Below are 21715 nucleotides of genomic sequence, written 5' to 3'. Positions count from 1 at the left end.
AAACTTTGGTACCGTTTGGTTCGCTATATTATTTATCCGTATTTTTATCAAATCTAATATCATGTTTGGTGCACCATATTATTTATCCATCTATCAATCATTTATCTTACATCAATCGAATCATCAATCATTTACTTCACATCAATCAAATCATTGAATTGAAATTACAATATCACCCTTAATAAATAATATTATAAATATTTTATTAATTTTTCAAAATGACAAGACGGAAATATTACGTTATCTCAAATTTAATCGATCAAATCAAACATTATATTAACTATCATTTTTATATATTTTATTATTAAAAAATATTACCTATGTCCATACTATTTGTCTCATACCACGAACCCAACGATACCTAACGAGGTCAAATATCATAACAAAGTGTAAATAAACCAAAATTTACTTTACCGAAGTTCCAAATCACATAATAATTAATATGAGCATTTAATGTATAAACTTCCTTGAGACTGAACATCTTGAGGAATCTCTACACCCATTCGAATAACATGCTCACGAAACACTGTGAGTGTTAAACTTAGTAACCAGGTACGTAATAATTGAATTTGTTCCAAAATGTTTTATAAACAGTTAGTCACTCTATACCATTATTTTAACAACAACATTCTTTTAACAACAACGAATTTAATGTCGATGTTTTTCAATTTTGACAAATTCCTATTATTATTGGAGAACACGACTTCTAAATTATTATCACAAAATATCTTATAGTCTTTCAACATCATCCATAACCTGCAGCCACATGACAAAATTTCGCAATCATATTCTATATTTGGATGTCTGGTGATGTGCTATGAATATTGCTGCCATGTGGAAGAGGTTATGAGTGTCTGCTCAGCACTTTTCCAAAATATAGCACATCCAACAAGAATCCATATCATAATATAGAATGAGCTCATTTAGAGTCTATTCCTCTTTTTGAAAGTTATAACTAACCTTAAAATGACTGAGCTGTACATGAAGAGAAAAAAAAAAACAAATTCACGAACAAATCTTTGATAAATGATTTGAAGCAAAATAAAACATATTCATAATGTACTCTCTTATGATGTTTTTGCCCTCATACATTAATGAAATCATGCTCGCCAAAAGCATCCTACTTTCAACCTTATCATTCTTGACCAATCCTTTATCGATTTCCTTGAGAAACTCGTTGGCAGTGATAACCATATAAGATATAGTGCCCCTGAAAGTTTCCGGAATTCCTCGTCTCATTATCATTATACTCGTGCGATTTGAATGCTCCCACTTCTCGAAGTTTTTGCTCAATGGAACTTTTATCTATAAGAGTAGCGGGTTGTTCAATCTTTAGCGCAAGGTCCAAGTCCATGCACCTCAGGACAATTCCTTCCAATCCTTGAAGTTATTCTCATTCAACGTAGGAATTGAATTGATATTAAATAGAAGCGATAGCTCTACGAAAGAACAAAAAATATCATATAAGACTTCGTAATAATAATCGATAAATTCAAACAATGGTAAACTCGTTGCAAGATAGCTAGCACAATATTAATATTTAGTTTTTAGACAAAAAAATTAATTTGAAAAAAGTATTCTCGATGTACTAATCGAATTTTGTAAGTTAAAGAGGACTTCATAGTATTAACTCAATTATAAAAACAAATTATATATATGCTAAAAAATTATAACGTGATTAATCATAAATATAAGGCTAAAATGATCTAAATAATACTCGTGTTGTCATTTTATCAACAAATGTATCAACAATTTTTGCATAATCAAGATGTTGGAGCATTTTCTTGAATTGATAACATAATCAGTATATTTAATCTTTATTTCGATATAGTTGATCAGAGATAAATCTTGGTCAATTTTAATTTAAAGAAACTTTTTTCGCCGATGCAACTGTAATTGATATAGTCGACAATATATTGTAAACAACATAAGAATTTGGATAATCGTCATCAATTTTCTTCCGATGACATATTAATTGTTTTTTTATTTATTTATTTTGTTTCAATAGGTATAGAAGACTTTTAAAATGGTTAACTCCGTGAATAAACAATATCAACATTGTCAGTATGACATAAAGATATTTCAAAATTTTCACCATATGTCAACAAACTATCATCACCAATATTCTTAAACCTCTCCAAACTAAAAAATAAAAACCCAAAATTTTCTTCATATATTTTAAATCGTTCAATTTTTTGTTTGTAGCGAAGAAGTAAACTGATCGATTATAAAGACAAAATAATGCAAAATGATAAGAGCTTAGAACTGATCGGTAGAAAACTGGATATATAAAAATAAGATAAATAACGATATAAGAATTGGGAGAAATTGATTTTTGATTATATTGTATTTTCTAATTAGTATAATTTTTTAATATATTACTTAAATAACAAAAAAATTATATTTGAAAAATGAAGGGGGTGAATCTGAAATTGAGGGAGGGATGATGTGTTGTGTGGAATAATTGAATTGGGGTCACAGCTAGGGTGGGGCAGAAAGTTGAGGCTCTGCTCTGTCCCACTAAATTCAAAATTTAAAGGTTGAAGCGGGAAAACTCCGATAAAAAATGAAAAAGAAAGCGAGATAGAGATAGAGATAGAGATCTTCCCGAATGGACAAGTACGAAAAGCTTGAGAAGGTAGGGGAAGGGACGTACGGGAAGGTGTACAAGGCCAAAGAGAAGGCGACGGGGCAGGTGGTGGCGTTGAAGAAAACGCGGCTGGAGATGGATGAAGAGGGGGTTCCGCCGACCGCACTTCGAGAGGTGTCCCTCCTTCAGATGCTGTCCCAATCCCTCTATGTGGTGCGTTTGCTCTGCGTGGAGCACGTTGATAACAAGAACGGAAAGCCCCTTCTCTATCTGGTTTTCGAGTATCTCGACACCGACCTCAAGAAGTTCATCGATTCCCACCGCAAAGGCCCCAACCCCAGGCCGCTCCCCCAACAATTGGTTCAGAGCTTCCTCTACCAGCTATGCAAGGGCGTCTCTCACTGCCATAGTCACGGAGTTCTTCACCGTGACCTCAAGCCCCAAAATCTGCTTCTTGATAAAGACAAAGGCGTTCTTAAGATCGCCGATCTCGGTCTTGGAAGGGCATTTACTGTACCTCTCAAGAGCTACACTCACGAGATCGTTACTCTATGGTATAGAGCTCCTGAGGTCCTCCTCGGATCAACTAATTACTCTACTGCTGTTGATATGTGGTCTGTTGGGTGTATTTTCGGTGAGAAAGTCTTCCTTTCTTTACTTGCACACGAAACAGCTTGTGTTTAGCCAAGTTTCTTCACTTGGGTTTTTTTTTTTCCTTTTGCAGCTGAGATGGTCAGACGACAAGCTTTGTTTCCTGGAGATTCCGAGTTTCAACAACTGTTGCATATCTTTAGGTACATTTTACTTAATTTTAGAATTATCAAAGCTTGAAAATATTGGATGCAATTTGGAAATGATTACTGTAGTTTGCGCAGAATGTCGTTTAAAGTTGAGATTGTTGTGCTACATCATATTTAGGGAATATAAAACTCATCCACTAATTACAAAGAACTAAAACTATGATCCCTCTTTATAGATACGAGAGAGAAAAAAGAAAGAAAAATGTATGTAAATGCAGTTGCATATAATGGAATGAATATCGGCTCGTACCTGTAGTTTCTAAGTGAACGGGTATAACTTGTGGACTCAGTTTAATCTAATTTGTTCAATTGCAAGCTAGCAGTTCATATTACACCTGTTTGTCAAGGTCCCTACACTCGTTTGAATGAGCATGGCACAAGCCATTCTCTCACACTCTTATTCTTTCAATGGAATAGGAAGCATTGATGAGTCTTAATGGCATGAATAGGAAACCATAATGCCATCATGAGTACAAAGCGCTGTTTTTGACACATCCTTTTGTCACGCTGTTATGTAATGGAATTCAAACCATAAGTCTCTTAGAAAAGACACAAAACTCCGTGTAGTTTGTTCTGTAGTTCATTAACGACCGAAATAAGGTATTTTTTCGGCATTGTGACATCATTCAGTTCTTTGTTATCTCCACATGACCTCCAACTCTTATCTTTTCTTTAAATAGGATTGCAGGGATCGAGTTTGGGCTGGAACTTTGGTGTATTATACATGCTGCTAACATTTCCCCGTTTAGCTAAACAGTCTCATCTTTTCATCAATAAGTATATATATATATGGCCTCATACGCACCTGCTCTTTCCCTTAATATTAATTGCATGACCAGTTCTCTTCATGGGTCATATTCCATTTGTGTTTTTAAACACTTCCTTGAATTCCCCTAGCAATTCCTCAAGATTCCGCATGTGCTTCGGTGGCACATACTTCACCCTCTACCCTTGCCGAGCCTTCTGAATTCATCTCCCAACCATTTTACAAACTTCTCATCATTTGTCTTAGAGATTGAGCAGAGTGAGGTGGGTGCTTAAGTAAATGAAGAATCTCGCTGTTATTCCGCTCGCCTGTCTTCAAAAGTTCTATGCTCATCCTTCCTTCCTCAATTCACCCTAACTTCCCCTAATGTTTGCAACTATGCTACCTCTAAAATAAGATTCACGCCCCAACCCAAAATAATATGCATCAACCTTGATTCACAGTCCCCTTAATCCATCCTAAACTCCCAGATGACCCTCTGGGCATTATTTGATTGTCCATACCCTAATCTGACCTAGAATCCTCTCCGTCAATCACCTTTAATCCCATGCTTCTGACTGACTTCTCTGAAATAAAGTTGTGGCTTGAGCTACTATCTGCCATCAATAATGGAGGTGTTCCTCCCATAGTTATCCCCATCTTCATAGTTCGAGGATGGCTGCATCTCCTCGCAGAATGTAAGGGGAATTGAGCAACCTTCAATCCGACTCTGCATCCAATATCCCATTATTGACACTTTTTCCTCAATCGATCTGGCATCATTACGTGGGTTAATCCTCGTTCTTAGCCAAAATTGTGATGCGCAAGGATTTGCCCAGGTATTGATGTTGTGGGCTGTAAGTTTGGTCCATGAGTTTTCATCCTCAACACATAATTAACTCACTAACAAATATCCTAATACTTTCTCCTCCCACAATCCCCCAAGCATGGCCATCAACAACTCAAATTGTTTACATCCTGCACCATTTGATCTCCTTGCTGGGGTGAATCCTATGTTCATAGGGTGGAAGTTTTTGGGACCTGTATCATCTTATGAATTTCGGAGCAAATCCATCCCATGTTATATCTGGTATCCTCATCTTAACCCATCAACACCCGTGTACAACTCCTCTTCCATACATATCACAATTGGACTCTATTGTCCATCCTAATTTCCTGAATTTCAAAGTACTATCCCTCAAAGCTTGGTAGCTCCACCCTCCGTACGGATTGCCTCACTTTGTTGCTGCCCAGCCGACGATCTTCACTCGGCTGCCTCATCTTCCTTCACCTTTTGGTTGCTTGATCCTCCTCTTCCTATTTGAATGAAATCCTCCTTTCCTGTGCTTTGGTTATCTTGTCCCATGTTCCTTGATCAGATGGGACACTCCATTAATGTTTTCATTCCCAGCTGGTAAGTGATGGATTGATGCATGGTCTCTTTTGTTTCTTCAATTTTATGTAATTGATCATGTGTTTTTTATCCCTCTCCACGTTCACCAGCGCCTCCTCTCTGGATTATTTTTTAGCCTCGTTTCTTGTTGTTGTCCTGGTTTCTTTCTCCTCCACTGGATCGGCAGGTCCAGTCAGTTGATATAAATAACATTTCCTTGATAAGATAAAGAACAATAACAAAATCATAACAAATGTCAGATTCAAAGGATTTCAATCTCATATAATTTAAATGTTTTTTTACAAGATAAATAACCAAGTTCCTTCGATCAAAATGTCCTCGAAATCAAGAAGAATATTCATGTAAGAAGTATCATCCTCTCTCTGTCCCTTGGAAAGCTGGCAAAACCCATTAAAATTTCACTACCCACTATAAGTAAGGAAATAAAGAAATCAAAGTTCTAGTTAATTTTGGGAGCTGATTTGCTATATTATGGCCCTTTGGTTATTAAACTAGTCGCAGCTAGTTCAATGCATTATAGTATTTATGTTGTAATCTAACCATCACATAACTGTTCTATTTGGTGACCGAAGGAACACACATGAAATGCATGTGTTAAAAAAATATTTTGCCTATGGACATTTCTTCAATCTAGACCTAAAGATCTTTCAATAAAAAATCACAAACTGGTCACCATCAAATCGTTTCATAAAAGTTTTAATTGACTTAGGATAGTGGCATCGTGCAGGTTGTTGGGGACACCAACTGAGAACCAGTGGCCAGGAGTTAGGTCACTGCGAGATTGGCATGTGTATCCACAATGGGAACCTCAGAACTTGGCCCGTGCCGTTCCCTCACTGGGACCTGATGGTGTTGACCTTTTATCGGTAAATTCCTTATCCTTGAAGTGCTGGTGACTTAAATTTTGTGTTAGTATATAAATTAGTAAATTACACAGATTCCTTTCAACTTTCCAATAATATTGAAGGTCATAGTGACATGATCTTTGAGTTTCTTGAACTTCCAGCTTTTCTTGTATTTTGTGCATGCATGCTTGGGTGTCTTTGGTCTAAGACAAATGATGGAAGTGCTCGAAGCTTCTCATATATCTTTATGATTGCTTTGCTTGAAAAACTGGAGCAATTCATGATTCATCACACTCAGTCCTTTGAATTGATTTTATATTCTTTTTAAGCATATCCATCATGGTTTGACCGTTATTCTTTTAATAAAAATTGTGACATGGGTGTTCATATCTTGTTTGGGCTTATGCAGAAGATGCTTACATATGATCCAGCTGACAGGATTTCAGCAAAAGCTGCTCTTGATCACCCATACTTTGACAGCTTGGATAAATCTCAATTCTGAAGTGTTTTCCTTATGAAAGTGTTAAAGGTCATCTTCATCTTTGCTTGATTGATTTCTATATGAGTTTATTAGCACTCTTGGAAAGATTTCATCATCTTGGTGACATTTTCAACTTCATTACTATATCTGTTAATTATAATACACTGTATTATTTTATTGTTGAGGAGACTACTATCATCTTCATCATTTGATCTTGCTTTATGTAAATAGATCTGATTTATGCACTACGTGTGGTTGTGTGATCATTATGCTTACTTGTGGCAAGTCCATCTAACTGGCCTTACAATTGCAAGGCATGGAAGGAAATCTGTAGTTCCTTCCTATTTTATTATTTCAACGTCAAACAGCAGAGCTAAATCAATTACTGTCACGCCCATTGAATTATGGTGCAATATAGCTATCAGCTAATCAGTAATTTTTTTTATCAGTTGAACAAGTACACTAATAAAAACAGGTATGTAAAAATATATTAGGCATATCAAGAGGCGATTAGTATCAAGTCAAACTATCAACACCCTTAAATTCTGAAAGGTATATCGTGACAATATATTTTATATAATCAACAAAGCATATGCAATTAAATTCTAATAAAAAACCTATCCAAACTTGCTTCACTGTCTTAATTTTTTTTGAGTTTCTAGCATTTCTGTGCTAGAAGCACAGACGCAAGGTGCTTCTGCCAGCCTTCATATACCACTTTAGCGCACTCTCGGTGGTAATCATGCGATGACTTAAGCAAGGTGCAGCAATTCTTCGAGATTAGACAGATGAAGAACATGTCTCTAGAAAACATAGAAGAAATATTTTTTTATTCAAAATTACCAAAAGCATTGAAACTCATAACAAAATCTCTCATATCATTCATGAAGCCATTGACAAATCACTGCAAATTTTCAAAAAAGGAAAAATATTCAAACAAAAGGACATGATTCAACATCCAAAATGATGATAGAGCAACCAAAAAAAAATGTAAAATGAAAATGAAAATGATGAAAATATAACATTCAAAAAAATACAAATGATTGATATAAAAAAATTACAAACATTTAAAATAAAGACGATGAAAAGACGATTTCATATAATGAAAAAATAATATATAAAAATAAGAAACATATAAAAAGATCGAGTTATTATAAATGAAAGAGGATTTAAAACAATTATATGTTTTAAAACATGTCATGTATGTCTTATGTATAAAAATTTAACGTGTTAATGTTTATGTACAACTACATCTGTTATAATAACGTTGAAACAAAATAAATAAAATATATATTATATTAATTCATTTGGGTAGTTAATTCGTATCAAAATAACTTGATTTTTTCTAGTATTTATATTATATTATATATTATATATCTATAAAAGTATGAATAGTGAAAATATTTTCCAATTGTTAAAGATAAAATAACCTTAACATAGTTGTTTTCTTTACCAATTAATGTGGACTGGTAATCATCCCATTTATATCTGGTTTGATTAATAATAATATTTTTTAAAGCCATTTAAAATTATCATTAATGGTTCTCAACCTTTTAACTTCCCCCATTCATTGTTTTTTTTTTTTCCCCAATAAAGTTGTATTAATAGCTATTTTTTTGTTTGAGTTGGTCAATAATCTAAAATAATTATGCAACTTTTCATTATACGTTTACCATAATTTATACATCATCTTTAGTTTCTCACCCTAATTCTTGTTAGATTATAAAATTAAATTAAATTTTTTAAAAATTATAAAAGATTATTACTATTCTCATATGATAGTAAAATTATCATTAGTAATGACAATAATAATTAAAAATATTTATGCTCAACCAATCGATTATTTGTATTTCACCATCATAACAATTTCTTTTTTCTCTTCCTCAATTAATTATGCAATTTACAATATACCATTACTATCGATCATTTAAACATTCTCTTTAATTTTCACCCTAATTCCAATTAAAAGCCTTAAAAATGTTTTATGAAAGATGATTACTCTCTCATATAATTGATAGTATGTACAATTATTATTAGCAATGATAATAATAATTAAAAATATTATATATTGAATGAAGATAAAAGAAAAGAAAGACATAAAAAATGTTTATTTAATATGATAAAATTTAGAATGAGAATTATAATAATAATAATTACCATAAAATAATACTTAGTGAAACTATCATTTATATATAATAATAAGATGACTAAATGAGCAATTAAAAAAGATGAATAAATTAGGATAGGAATTCTAAAAAATAATGATATAACTATGAACTAATATAAAATAATACTTTTTAAGATATAATTAATAACCTAAGAATTAAACAAGAAAAACTTTATTGAAGACAATATTTTCTTTTATATTTTTGTCATAATCACTCTCTGCATAGACTGTCTGCAAGTGATATGGAGACAAGAAACTGATAATGCACTTGAATGTAATGCAATAATCATATTTAATGTATTATATTAATAACCAAATTAGTCATTGTTAAAAATATTTAAATATAATGATAATATTATACAATAAGTAAATGCTAAAAATAAATTGGCCAATATAAATAAAAACCAAAGTTAATTATAGAAAAATGTTTTGGGTACTGAATGACATAATTATAACATGGTTTTAATAATATCTTAAATCAAATATGTATTAATGCTAGCTTCTGGCTAGCTAAATATTTTTTTTATATAAAAAAAATATGGAATTCATCATAATTTAAACGTGAAACACAATTCTTAAGTAGCACATTAATCTAAATCGAAATATGCTTTTAAATAGAAAATGGTCGGACTAATTAATTAAGAATTGGAGGTAGTAAATACGTGATCACAAATTTCTTAACCGGAGGTATTAAATACGTATATTGGTGATCAATTCCATCATCCAAATTCCTCTTCTGAATCATCCTCCTGAATTTAGTTTCTTGCCTTGTTCTTCCTATATAAAGTTCAATGCACATGTAGACACACACACATGCTTATATTATATCGATCCATGTTCTATCTGCAAAATATATTTGGTTCTTTCAATTTCTTGATTTTTGTTCTTGGTTGCAATGCAATTATGCCAACTTTATTCGTAACAGTAGGGTGGTTATATGGGCTTATGCAGCACAACTAAAGAAAACAGGTCGGCGAGGAGATCGAGCGAAAGCATGCAAATCTTGTCCCTTGAAGTTGATGGGGAAGAGAGAAGAACCCTGAGAAGCAGAATCAAGAGACCAAAATTTGATGACGATCATCACCACCAACTTGCTTCTCTTCATTCCACTTTCAAATTGGCCAAACAAGTTTGGAAGGTTCTTTTTCGTGCATGATATATATTTACAATTGGCAATACAGCGTGCTTGCTCTGGATTCATACCTGTATAAACATTGTGAATGCAGGGTAGAGACAACCCACAGAGTCATGAACACAATCTCTCAACCATCGAATGTGGTCAGTCGCCACTTGATCAATATACGTATGCACACGAACATACTTGTCTATATATATATATGGAAATGTGGAGTATAATTTTGTTTGATGATTGTATCAACAGAATGGAGAAGCTGTACAATTGATGTTGATGGTGCGATTTCAAATGGTTGGTTTCTATGTACATGTACACCTAACTTTTGATAAGTTGTGATACTCAGATTAAAAAGATTATGAACTAGTATACCAATTGAAATCACTTATGTATCCATTTCACAGGTAAATCATCCACAATGCCAGCCAAGCATATACTCGAGCTCGTTCTTGATACGCTACAGAGGTTACTATTTTTTTTACATACGAGTGACTACATTGAGGAAATATTTCTCTTAAATTTGAAGTGTCTTCCTCATTTGTTTAATTTAGGAGAGACAGATACGAAATATTTGCTGAACCAGTTGACCCGGATGAGGTATGTTCAATACCTAGCTGGTGTGATAGAGTATATATGTTGATATAGATGTGTGAACTTCATTCAATAATTATATAATCTGAATAACTAACCCAAATTATTATATATATTTTTTAATAAGGCTGAGGATTACTATGAAATCATTAAAGAGCCTATGGACTTTGGCACAATGAGGGCTAAACTCCATGAAGGAATGTACCAAAACCTTGAACAATTCGAGGTTAATTCGCCGGCTTCTTCCCTCCTAAGTATATAATTTTCCAGTTTCCATTACCCTGATTGAATCAATAGTAAGATACTCGATATAATAAATCGTGTTCTTAGAGCATTTTATTATTAATGGTTTCCCGCTATGTAACGTTGCAGCATGATGCGTTTTTGATACCAAAAAATGCAATGCATTTCAATTCCTCAGCCACCATATATTTCAGACAGGTAAGTTAGTGTGTACAATCTTTTGACAGCAATTAATGTCAATATTTTCTCCATTTTGCGTAGGCTAATCTGTGTATATATCTATGATATGCAGGCCAGCGCAATACATGAATTAGCTAAGAAGGTTTTTCATGTTCTTAAAACAAATCCTGAAAACTTTGTTTTGGAATTTTCGGGGGGGAGAAGAAGATCAATGAGAAAAGCTGTGAAGAGTCACGATTCAAAGAATTCAACAAGATGTCACATTGCCAAAACATCGGGTAGTGATGTGTCTTCTGCTTTAAAGGGAGCTTTAACAATGTCCACTGTTTCTGAAGGCCGGGTAATATGTAGCAGCACCGAGAAGAAAGGGAAGAAGAAAAGGAAGATCCCAACAAATTTCTCGACAGGTAAAGTTCGTACATTTAGTAGATGTCAACACGTTATTTAAATTTTGTAGATCATTAAGATTTTGTGCATGTAGGTCGTAGGAGAGTATCCAATTCACGCGAAGGAGGAGCAACGGATAGGCGTCGCACATATTTGTCTTGGAAATCATCCGCCTTGCACAATGAGATTAGTGATCATTCTGCCTGTTATACCAACTGTAAACCACTGATGATGGTTAGGATTCTCGAAATAACTTATGTTTTTCTTTTAATTTTATGCGTGCATCAACAAACTTCATGATGCTGAATTTTGATTTGATTCTTGTGTAAATAATTCTACTTATGTAGTTGAACGAGCATGGTGATTATAGCTACAAGAATAGTCTGATGTCATTCGCGAAACAATTGGGGCCGGTGGCGCAAATGGTTGCAAAGAGGAAGCTAGCGTTGGGAGGAGATGATGAAATTATTTCAGTAACTTCTAACCATGCGGATTCCAATGCATTTGGAACATCATTGGGTGGTTGTCCCTTCCGCAGAACAATGAGTAAAAGAATTGAAAAAGAAGGGCAAGGTCGACCAAGATTAGCAACCTTCTGCCACAATATTGATATAATAACAACGAATAATAATACTAATAACAAGGGAGAAGACAAAGCTGACAAATATTTCAAAGAGTCGAATAATAAATTACAAAAAGAAGAAGAATGTGGTGTGGTACCGAGAAATGAAATTATCATCAGCGGTGATTCCTGTTCAGCCATTAAGCGTCCTTCAGCTGATAGTTTCAAAGATGGTGCCAAAGATGATCAACCGCGGCGGCCAGTAATATTAGCTTTAGAGAATCATCACACAAGAAATATAAAGAATGTTGATGCTGATCAGTCAAGAAACAAGAAAAGCAGTGCATCAGTATGGGGTAAAGATGAGATAATTTTTAACAAGAATACATGCACGCCATTAACCTCCCGATTCACATTCGACATTCCCTTTTTGAAAGCAAGGCTGCAGCAGATGCAAGGATTTTATAAATCTACAATTAGTAGTAGTAGACTTGGGAGTAGTATAGGTGGGTGAATTAATTAGGAAAAAAAAAGGACAAAACAAAATGCGCACTGGACTCGTTTTATGGAGCGTTGGGTCATCATACGCAGTTAGCAATTTATTTGTATACCATCATTTCTCAGCATAGTTCCAATATGTAGTTTTATTCAGAAACACATGCTATAATGCATTCCTCAATCTCAGAATCGCTTTTATGTTACCAAGTTGCATTATTTGACGTTAATTCATTAGATGTTTTAGCAATTATTACACACATTCATCGTAGCAAACCACAACCATATTTAAAAAACACCAGTAGCCATTCTTATATGTGTAATACAATGGAGGGAATCGGATATTGCTGATTAATGATCTGGTGTCTGACATTGCTGATGTTTCCTGCCCAACGTCAACATTCACAAGAAAAAACTACAAGTGAAAAAAAATTACTATACTAAGATCCAAACTTTAACGAGTTACAAGAGGGAAACCAAAACATGTATGCCATCTTCCAAGACAATTTTCAGTAAAAGATGACTTTAATGATTGATGACAACGACCACACATTTCGAGGCGGTGGCAGTTTTGTAGTTGATGAGCCTAATGCGGTCTATCAATGCACGAGATATATAGATACACACATGTGGACAGACAGATTCACAAGTCTGGCATCAGCGAGGCTTAATGGTAGAAATGACACCGCTAACAAGGTCACTTCCAGGGATCAGATCCATAGTGCCATAAGTGCTCCTCCGATCTGACAAGGTTGGAATTGAGGTAGATGAAGTTCCAGAGCTCGACATATTTAAGTTCAATTCCAAGGCCGGGCTGTCAGATTCCGGAAGCATTGCAAATATGTTTTCCAGCTCCCTTACAATTTCCAGCATTAATGGCCTATCCTTGGTCTCATCCAAAGAGCATCGGAGGGCTAAAGCCATGAATTTCTTCGCACACTCGGAAGGGTATTGCCCCATACTCCTGTCGATGATGGAAAACATCATCCCACTTTGACACGCTGCATTGACCTGATAAATAACCGCAAGCAACCTATTAAAAAGCTAATCAAATCCTTGTTTAAAAAATATACATGTTTAAGTATTCCATCTTTTCTCGTTCATTTCCTGGAAGTGTTATGGATGGACAACAACTAATAACAGCATAAATAAAGGCTTTGGTACCTCTCTGACAATGTTTCTTCCATGAGATATAGGCTGCATCCCTGTTAAGAGCTCCAGGAATACAATTCCAAGGCTATATACATCGCTTTTCTCCGTCAACTTGTGTGTCAGGAAGTATTCTGGATCCACATAACCCTGCAACATCAAACTTCAGTTTTTCTATGGAATAATCTAGAGTTGTGAACTAATGCATCTTTTAAGCGTACGACAGTTATCAAAGCCTCAAGACATGAGATTCTACAGAAACATCACTCCAGTAAAACTATATTGCTCCATAATTTGTTCTACCCAATACGTGTAAACTTACCTTCAAAATCAAGAGCCAATCACATGATATTAAAAAATAATATTGTTACGCATTTGTGCTACAATATCTTGAATTTTTATGATTTCTGAAATGTACCATGGTTACCATGGTTTTTTGTTTCACAATTATGTATTTGAGAATTTCGAAAGTTAAATCGAATCCGGAAATTGTTAGTCTATTTGTCTTACTGGTGTTCCTTTAACGTTGGTGGATACATGTGCAGTTGTATCTCCTTCATCACATGACGCAGGCGCAAGCCTTGAAATCCCGAAATCAGATACTTTGGCAGTCAACTTGGAATCCAACAGTATATTGTTTGCCTTGATATCACGGTGAATAATAGGTGGATCAGCTTCCGTATGAAGGTATAGAATGCCCCTGGAAGCACCTAAAGCAATGTGCAATCTTGTCCCAAAACCGAGAGATGTTCTGTATTTAGCTGTTAACAAAACAATTAATTAACTACAACAACTTTCAAGAAATTTCATACATGATAATTACTCATTCTCGTCTGATTTTTTTTTATACATATATGATTAAAACATCAACATAAATTAAAGCCCTATAAAACTCAAGATGAGAAGCACTAAAGACAATCAACTAAGTGCACCAAAAATCAGTTACCAGATAGTAGGTCATGTAACGAGCCATTGGGCATGAACTCATACACTAACATCTGAAAAGGACAACAGACTCAGAATATGTATCATGGTATGTGTAAACTGAGGGTGTACCAAGATATATATATTGGACCGAATAGCGGTGATATTGAGTCTTACCTGCTCTTCTTTTTCATCGCAATATCCAACCAGTGAAACCAGATTCCGATGATGTAATCGTGAAAGCATTTCGATTTCAGTGTAAAATTCTTTATCACCTTGTAAGGAACCTTGTTGTGCACGCTTTATTGCCACAACTGCACTATCTGCTAAAGCCCCTTTGTAGACCTTTCCGTACCCTCCTTGACCAATTTGAGCACTAACGCTAAAACTGTTTGTTGCCAGTTGCAAATCCTCGAAACTAAACGCCTTAATTCCATCCATTTTCATTGGAAGTTTTGGATCTGCATACAAATATTAATTATGTTTCCAGGTATTTAAGATGAACTGGAACAATGAGCATTGCAGTTTCATTGAGAACTTGGGACTTCCTCAAATCCAGAACTAATACTGCTCTCATTTTAAAGGATCATAATAGTAGCCGCAAATGTTGGAGGGAATATGGTTGTAACGAAGGTAAAAGTAGACTCACGTGGTTCCTTTTTGCCAACTTCGACTTGCATCCTAGGATGCAGTTTTCGATAGACAAGCAGTATGCCCACAAGCACGACACTTGCACCCAATATAGATCCCACCACAATTCCAGCCAACACTCCTTTACGTAGGCCCCCACGGCTAAGAGAAGGAAGTAACACTGTACTCCAAAGAGTTATCAGTATATCAAAATATTGAAAATATATGGTCAGGTTACAGAAAATCTAAATTGTCACCCCTCGCCTTTTCAGTTAGTTATGTTGATTCTGAAGTCACACAACCATGGTAAATAAAAAATGCTTTAACTTTCAAAAACTACTTACCATCAGAATAAGGACCCTCGGCAGTGAAACCAAGTAAATCATAAGGGCCGAACGTGTCGTTTCCCGGTATGGTGAAGGTCGCAAATGTCTCTGCTATTGCTAGAATCTCATCTGAACTAAAGGCATATATATTAGAATCATTGGTGTCCTCGGGAAAGAAGAGCAGGGAAATTCTTAGCCTTGGACCTGGTTCCCACTGGACGGAGTCAACATAAAGCTGGTACAGATGCAATGATTGATTTGGTTTTGGATACACATTAGATGATATGAAGTAATGAAATTGTTCACGATATGGAAGGAAAATGGATATGCTAGGACTTCTGAGTCGTAGTTCGACACCGAAAGGTGCTGCACAGAAGCATTTATTTGGTAAAGTTGGTGCATATTTATAGTAATTGGGACAATCCTCGGGTTTACAAGTTAACACTGGCTTCTTCAAGTACTCTGTCCTTGCATCAGTTCCATAACCAGTTCCACAAAACAGGCTGATGTTTTGTTTGTTTGCAATATCACAAACAGGATTTCCATTAAGCCTAAAATTTGATTGTGGAGTCATCAGTCAAAAGAAATAGGGAAAAAAACTAACATACCAAATTTTGAGATATTCTCTAATTTCAAATGAAATTTGTTCAAGGAGAAACTTGAGACAGTCAAATTGGCTTAACAACTGAGTTAAACTACTAAGCTTCGCAGTATGGTAGGTGTAGGTGGTTATCCACCCAAGTTAAATTGTAGTTATAAAAAATTACATATTTGGAAAACAATTTTATATCTGTTGGGTAAAATGTTTTGTCTTGGTTTAGTCGAGATAAGAGTTATGATATTGCTCCTTACCCTTGCTCATAAAATATAATGCAATTACTGTTCATAGGAGGAACTGATCCTTATGTGACATAAATATTTGAGCACGAATTAGACATACCGAAGTGTAACGTTTGAAGGAACATCAAGGATGCCTGAAATATCGGACAGTAAATTATCTTCAAAATTTCTGCAAGAAACAACAAATTAAAACTAGATAAGGTTAATGTAGCATTTTTTATGTAGTAGCAGGGAAACCTTAGAGATGGTGAAACTTTAGAGAGTGACTGTCTAGATGAATAAATGGACATGGCACAACTCATTTGGGGATAGAATTTAACACATACATATATACCATGTCAAAGTTTTCGATTAAACCACATTGAAATTAAAGACTCAGAAAGGTTTTTGACATACATATCAAGTTTTGTTTCTGAACTGAAGGTTATATTCTTCCAAATAGTGGTTGGCAGAGATCCACTCAATGAATTGTGATCCAGATACCTATATTAAAACAAGATGATCAGAGATAATGTGAATAAACATAATTTGTAAATGAATACTACATACATACTTTGGGAGAATCATAGTAGATAATTTCCTTACAATTTCTGGAGATTGGAAAACCCAGATAAATTGGAAGAAATCGACCCGTTAAGCTCGTTCTTCGACAGAATACTGAAAATATAAAAGGTTATGTCACAAATTAGCTAGTCACTCACATCAAGAGGGAGCATTTAGGAGTTACTCACATGGTAATGATACCATCCGATAGCCTATTTGAGGGTATCTCTCCAGTAAGTTTATTAATGCTAAGATCCCTGTAAAACAAACTCCATTAACTAGAGGGACTAAAAGAACTATAGATCATATGTCAAATTATCTTGAATTTTAATAGAAATAAAAAAAATTGAGTTTTTCAAAAAGTTTCTTCTAAAATGGTAAAGATTTTCGATAATTTGAAGAACTGGTAATCTTATACAATCAAATTAATATTTGAGATTGAAAAAGCTACTAAGCCGCGACCAAATCCCACATGAAGTAGTCTAAGTCGGCTTATTCATGGTGGACAAATATGTAACGTATGACTTGCAAACTAAAGAAGTTATCATCTTAGGGATATGTCGACACCACATAGGCATTCAGGTGAAAAATGACTAAGAGTGAAAACGTGCTTTTATTGGTTATATTGATGAATCGAATGCATATCGTCTATTTAATAAAAAAAATCAATTGAATTAAATTAAAAATTTTGACATATGTGCAATTTGACAAAATGAAATAATGGAAATGTGAAAATTATATGAATCAAAACATAATATTCTGTTGTAAATCCTTTAATGGATACAGTCAAAGTCATTTTGATCCTGCCAAGCGAATAGTACGTACGTTATATGCAAGGAACAAGAGTAGATGACATCAAATGTGCTAAAGAAAATGTAAACAACCTAATTGGCTACATTAATAGTGACTAGGCTAGATCAATTGATAACAGGAAAAACACAACGAGATGCATATTATATTGGTGTAAAGCGAATTTCTTGGTCTTTCAGAAACACAAGACAATTGCAATTTCATTCATATGGCGCGAAGGCTAATGTCACATGCTCATTTAATGTACCATATGCATTTAGTTTCTTTCTTACCATGTATATATTACAATTTCATCATAGTTTTGAAGCTTAGTTTATTATACTGTATTGGTACCCAACAATGCATAAATCTTTATAGCTCCATGCATGCAGCAAATACAAAGACTCCTACTCAAAATAATATTTCTAAGGGAAACTTACAGACATACAAGTAAAGAAGATTTCTCATGGCGGTAAGATCAGGTATTGTTCCTTGCAGACTACAGTTCCTTAGACTCCTGTTAAAATGAAATGAAATTAACAAGCCCTTGTCAGTGAGGCCGGGTAATAATCTTGTATAACCTTGGCAAGTAGAGATTGGTTTGCTGCTCCACTTCAAGAATGCATTGATTCCGGTTAACAGGCCAGTTTTTATACATTAAGAAATAAATATGTATAATGATCTATTTGCAAACTCACCTGTATCAAAAGGAAATATTATAATTTTATGTTTGCTTCATTGTGATTTTTGTCATTTAAGTCTCCTATATTTGTTTTTTTCTTTTTTTTGTGCAATTTTAGTCATTTTTTGTGGGAGTGCTAACTGACTATTGTAGATGTGTTTGACACTATAATAGAACTCCACATTTAAAAAAGACTAAAATTGCAAATAAAATGACTAAAACTACAAAAATTTTGAAAGATTCGAGACTAAGACGTATAATGAAATTTTCCATGTATCAGAATAGCAAAATAACATCTACATTCAGGATGAACGAGCTAGTGATGCAAGCATACACAAGGGCATGATGTTTGTTACTTGTTATATATCATCATGGAGGAGAAGACTTCATCAAAAAATTTCATGATAATGATTTTTTTTTGTTTTTTTTAAAGGAAAGGACATACAACTTCCTGAGCTTGGTCATGTTGCTGTAAGAATCTGGAATCACGCTTCCAGCAAAGTTGTTATTATCAAGTTGACTGCAATAAAATAAAAATTGAAGTCAATAAGAAATTAATTAGGTCATGCTGCTCTGTATATCAGAAGCAGAAGATGACATACAGAATCGTGAGGCTACGCATTAGTGCAAACTGCGGCGGAAGATACCCAGATAGATTGTTATTATCTAGCAGGCTGTCAACATCATAACCCATAAAATCAATCTGTGAGCATATATCTAATGATGTATATGGATAGCATGGATGAAATGTGTGAAGGGCTTACACGTGTTTTAGTAGAGGAAGCGTAGAAAGCTCTTGTGGAAGCTGACCGCTGAAATTATTGTCGTTCATGTGGCTAAACAAGTCACCTATAGCGGTAAGTGTGGAGAGTAGGCATGTTACAAAATCACATCCTCTGAGTTGAATAAGAAAATATACTTACAAATGCTGAACTTTGTCCAATTTTGCAAATGACTTGGGGATAGGTCCAGATATGAAGTTCAAGTCTAACTGAAACTTTGTCAAGTTGGGAAGATAACCAAGTTCATCCGGTAAAGGACCAGATATTTGATTCCCACTTAGAAGCCTAAAATGCAGACATTAGTTGTATCATGTCTCTTGGGCTAAAAATAAAATAAAATGCAATAAAAAGGGATTCATCATAGTTAAGAAAAGCCACAGAAACACGCATATTGAATTCATAATAGTACTGTTTTGGCTGGATCGACGTTTAAATGATGTGAAGAGGAACTTGCTTGCGTAGTTTCAAATTATCATGGGTCTCATCTACATCTTTTTTTAAATTTTCTTTCTGGGGCAGGGGCAGGAATCAGAACGTGGTTGGTTCTTTAATTCTTGTGTATTGTAAACTGGAGAACAATAGACCGGGTTGCTAGCTTTAAGTTTTGGGAGTTCATTTTTACTGAAGGATGGACAATCAAAGATACATGAAATTTGAAATAAAACATACAGGAGCTGTAGTGCCTTGATATTGCCAATCTCCTTTGGTATGCTTCCTCTAATATTGTTCCACATGAAGTCCCTGGTACATGCAAACATCGCTTGTAATGTCAATGAATTTAGCACTGATGAGTGATGAGTGAACGGTGCTAGCTAGGCACAAACAATTTATTAAGAACATAAAACAAACAAATACAAGTGGTGGAGAACGGACTAACAAAATTTTTGTATTCTGTAGCAGCCCAAGCTCTGGAGCTAATGTTCCAGAGAGATTCAATCTCATCAAGCGCCTGAAAGTTACATATTCGGGAGATCAGAGGGAGGGTAACGAAACCTATAATCAAGAACTCAAATATAAACACGCAGTTGCAATTTTTTTTAACAACTCTTTTTTATCTTTTTCCATGTGCCGATTTTCTGATTATTAAAATTACAGGCAATCATAAAATTAGACTAAAAAATGTTATCAGTCATTTAACATTTTAAACCTGATATAGTTAAGCAGTAACGTGAAAATTGTTACAAGAGATCCTTGAAAGTAGAACACTTTCAAAGTTGATATATAGTAACTAATTAAAGGGATAAAAAATCAAGAAGAAAATAAAATTAACCACGTACAGTTCTTGGACGTGCATGAAACCATCAGTTTGATTAAGAAAGCATTTCACCCCAGTCCAATGTGAGTTACATGGATCGTGCTTCTGGCTCCAATTTAGATACTTGAAGCGGTCGTTCAATTTACGACGAACTCCTAGTAACGCAGTCACTGCAGCGGATCAGAGGCAGGCTTAGTTTATATGAAGTTAACTAGAATAGAATGGCAAAGACAATCAGAGCAAAACAAATCATAACCTTCATTTGGATCAGTAACTTGCCCATAGGCAAGTGGAGAAGACCACCAACATAATGAGATAGTAAGAAATATCCCCACAACCCATACCGTTTTCTCATCCATTCGCATAACTGTACGTTCACACAATCTGAAAACGGAATTCTACTTCATTGTGATTGATGAAAAAAGAACAAACGATACGAGTTATTTTTATTTCCTAGTCAGATTATTATATTGAAGTCCAAGTGGTGTGTGTATATATATATATATATATATATATATATATATATGCCAGTGGGACTTGGGGAGCTAGTCAAAAGATTTGAGGAAATCAATTATTATAAATAATAAACAATTGTTAAAAGTGTGCCGAATGTGAAAAGGTAATTTGGTGCTTATGCAGATAATAAAGAAGAAAAACAAACAAACAGACAAACAGAAGTACTGGATCAACAATTGCTTCCATCCAAGGAATCGACAATTGACTCCCAATTCAGGTCGGCAATTACCAAAATATATTCTGCAACAACTTGGCGATTTAATTAATGAAAACAGTCTTATCACCAAAAAAATAAATAAAAAGTTGAAGGTTTCCTGAGGCGTAAATATTAAGCATCGTTCAAATTCAATGACTTCTGCATGATTAGTATATACTCACTAATTACCAAGTCCAAAGGTCTTTGACAACTGCTGCGGCTGACCATTCATAAGTTTGTCCATGGGTTTATTATATTATATTATATATAATCCCATTTTATTTATTTATTTCTTGGAACAAACGAAAGAGAAATGAAAACCTTATTTTTAATTCATATATTTATCTTAGGATTGACTTTTCTCGAAATAAAGAATAATGAATTAATAATTAATCATTTTGCTGAGTACATGGATTAGTTATCCCATCATTATTTGTTGAGGTAGTACTAG

At 34.4% G+C, this 21715-nt stretch overlaps 3 protein-coding genes and 1 long non-coding RNA gene across 5 annotated transcripts; 2 read left to right on the top strand and 2 right to left on the bottom strand.

Annotated features, from left to right (window-relative positions):
* The first annotated feature begins 2482 nt into the window (after positions 1-2482).
* LOC142546474 (cell division control protein 2 homolog C) lies at positions 2483-7047 on the top strand. Its single transcript, XM_075654209.1, has 4 exons — positions 2483-3224; positions 3315-3384; positions 6277-6415; positions 6804-7047. The coding sequence occupies exons 1-4, from the start codon at positions 2612-2614 to the stop codon at positions 6894-6896; spliced, it is 915 nt and encodes a 304-aa protein (XP_075510324.1). The 5' UTR covers positions 2483-2611; the 3' UTR covers positions 6897-7047.
* LOC142546475 (uncharacterized) lies at positions 3736-4824 on the bottom strand. The gene is made up of 2 exons (XR_012820474.1): positions 4715-4824; positions 3736-4670 (listed from the first exon to the last, which is right to left on the bottom strand). It is a non-coding gene; the product is annotated as an uncharacterized LOC142546475 (long non-coding RNA).
* A 2955-nt stretch (positions 7048-10002) lies between the features above and the next one.
* Positions 10003-12751, top strand: LOC142544761 (uncharacterized). Its single transcript, XM_075651798.1, has 10 exons — positions 10003-10180; positions 10269-10320; positions 10424-10468; positions 10579-10639; positions 10726-10771; positions 10893-10991; positions 11138-11206; positions 11301-11595; positions 11670-11809; positions 11923-12751. Exons 1-10 carry the CDS (start codon positions 10037-10039, stop codon positions 12649-12651), a joined length of 1680 nt encoding a protein of 559 aa, XP_075507913.1. The 5' UTR covers positions 10003-10036; the 3' UTR covers positions 12652-12751.
* Positions 12752-12962: 211 nt separating this feature from the next.
* LOC142546473 (putative LRR receptor-like serine/threonine-protein kinase At1g06840) lies at positions 12963-21032 on the bottom strand. Of its 2 annotated transcripts, XM_075654208.1 has the most exons (21): positions 20809-21032; positions 20575-20722; positions 20175-20246; positions 19967-20038; positions 19439-19582; positions 19280-19351; positions 19118-19189; positions 18961-19035; positions 18282-18350; positions 17233-17301; positions 17087-17158; positions 16898-16984; positions 16602-16670; positions 15680-16212; positions 15355-15516; positions 14883-15166; positions 14728-14779; positions 14292-14542; positions 13797-13931; positions 13241-13643; positions 12963-13126 (listed from the first exon to the last, which is right to left on the bottom strand). In XM_075654208.1, the coding sequence occupies exons 1-20, from the start codon at positions 20915-20917 to the stop codon at positions 13290-13292; spliced, it is 2901 nt and encodes a 966-aa protein (XP_075510323.1). In that variant the 5' UTR covers positions 20918-21032; the 3' UTR covers positions 12963-13126; positions 13241-13289. The 2 variants fall into 2 exon arrangements, with proteins under 2 accessions (XP_075510323.1, XP_075510322.1); XM_075654207.1 differs by having other exon boundaries at positions 12963-13643.
* Between the last annotated feature and the right edge of the window lie 683 nt (positions 21033-21715).

Source organism: Primulina tabacum, chromosome 5 (genome assembly GCF_025594145.1).
Source record: "Primulina tabacum isolate GXHZ01 chromosome 5, ASM2559414v2, whole genome shotgun sequence".
In the NCBI taxonomy this organism is placed as follows: domain Eukaryota; kingdom Viridiplantae; phylum Streptophyta; class Magnoliopsida; order Lamiales; family Gesneriaceae; genus Primulina; species Primulina tabacum.
The sequence above is the reverse complement of the archived record's forward strand: the minus strand, read 5'-3'. Positions and strand labels throughout refer to the sequence as shown.

Coding starts and splice junctions, on each gene's coding strand:
- LOC142546474 (XM_075654209.1), top strand. CDS start 2,612: ATGGACAAGTACGAAAAGCTTGAGAAGGTAGGGGAAGGGACGTACGGG. Junction 3,385..6,276: donor CAACTGTTGCATATCTTTAG/GTACATTTTACT, acceptor GGCATCGTGCAG/GTTGTTGGGGACACCAACTG. Junction 6,416..6,803: donor ATGGTGTTGACCTTTTATCG/GTAAATTCCTTA, acceptor GGGCTTATGCAG/AAGATGCTTACATATGATCC.
- LOC142544761 (XM_075651798.1), top strand. CDS start 10,037: ATGCAAATCTTGTCCCTTGAAGTTGATGGGGAAGAGAGAAGAACCCTG. Junction 10,469..10,578: donor TGATGGTGCGATTTCAAATG/GTTGGTTTCTAT, acceptor TCCATTTCACAG/GTAAATCATCCACAATGCCA. Junction 11,207..11,300: donor CCACCATATATTTCAGACAG/GTAAGTTAGTGT, acceptor TATGATATGCAG/GCCAGCGCAATACATGAATT.
- LOC142546473 (XM_075654207.1), bottom strand. CDS start 20,917: ATGCGAATGGATGAGAAAACGGTATGGGTTGTGGGGATATTTCTTACT. Junction 19,190..19,279: donor CTTCCTCTACTAAAACACGT/GTAAGCCCTTCA, acceptor TGATGTTGACAG/CCTGCTAGATAATAACAATC. Junction 16,213..16,601: donor CCTTCAAACGTTACACTTCG/GTATGTCTAATT, acceptor ATCAAATTTTAG/GCTTAATGGAAATCCTGTTT.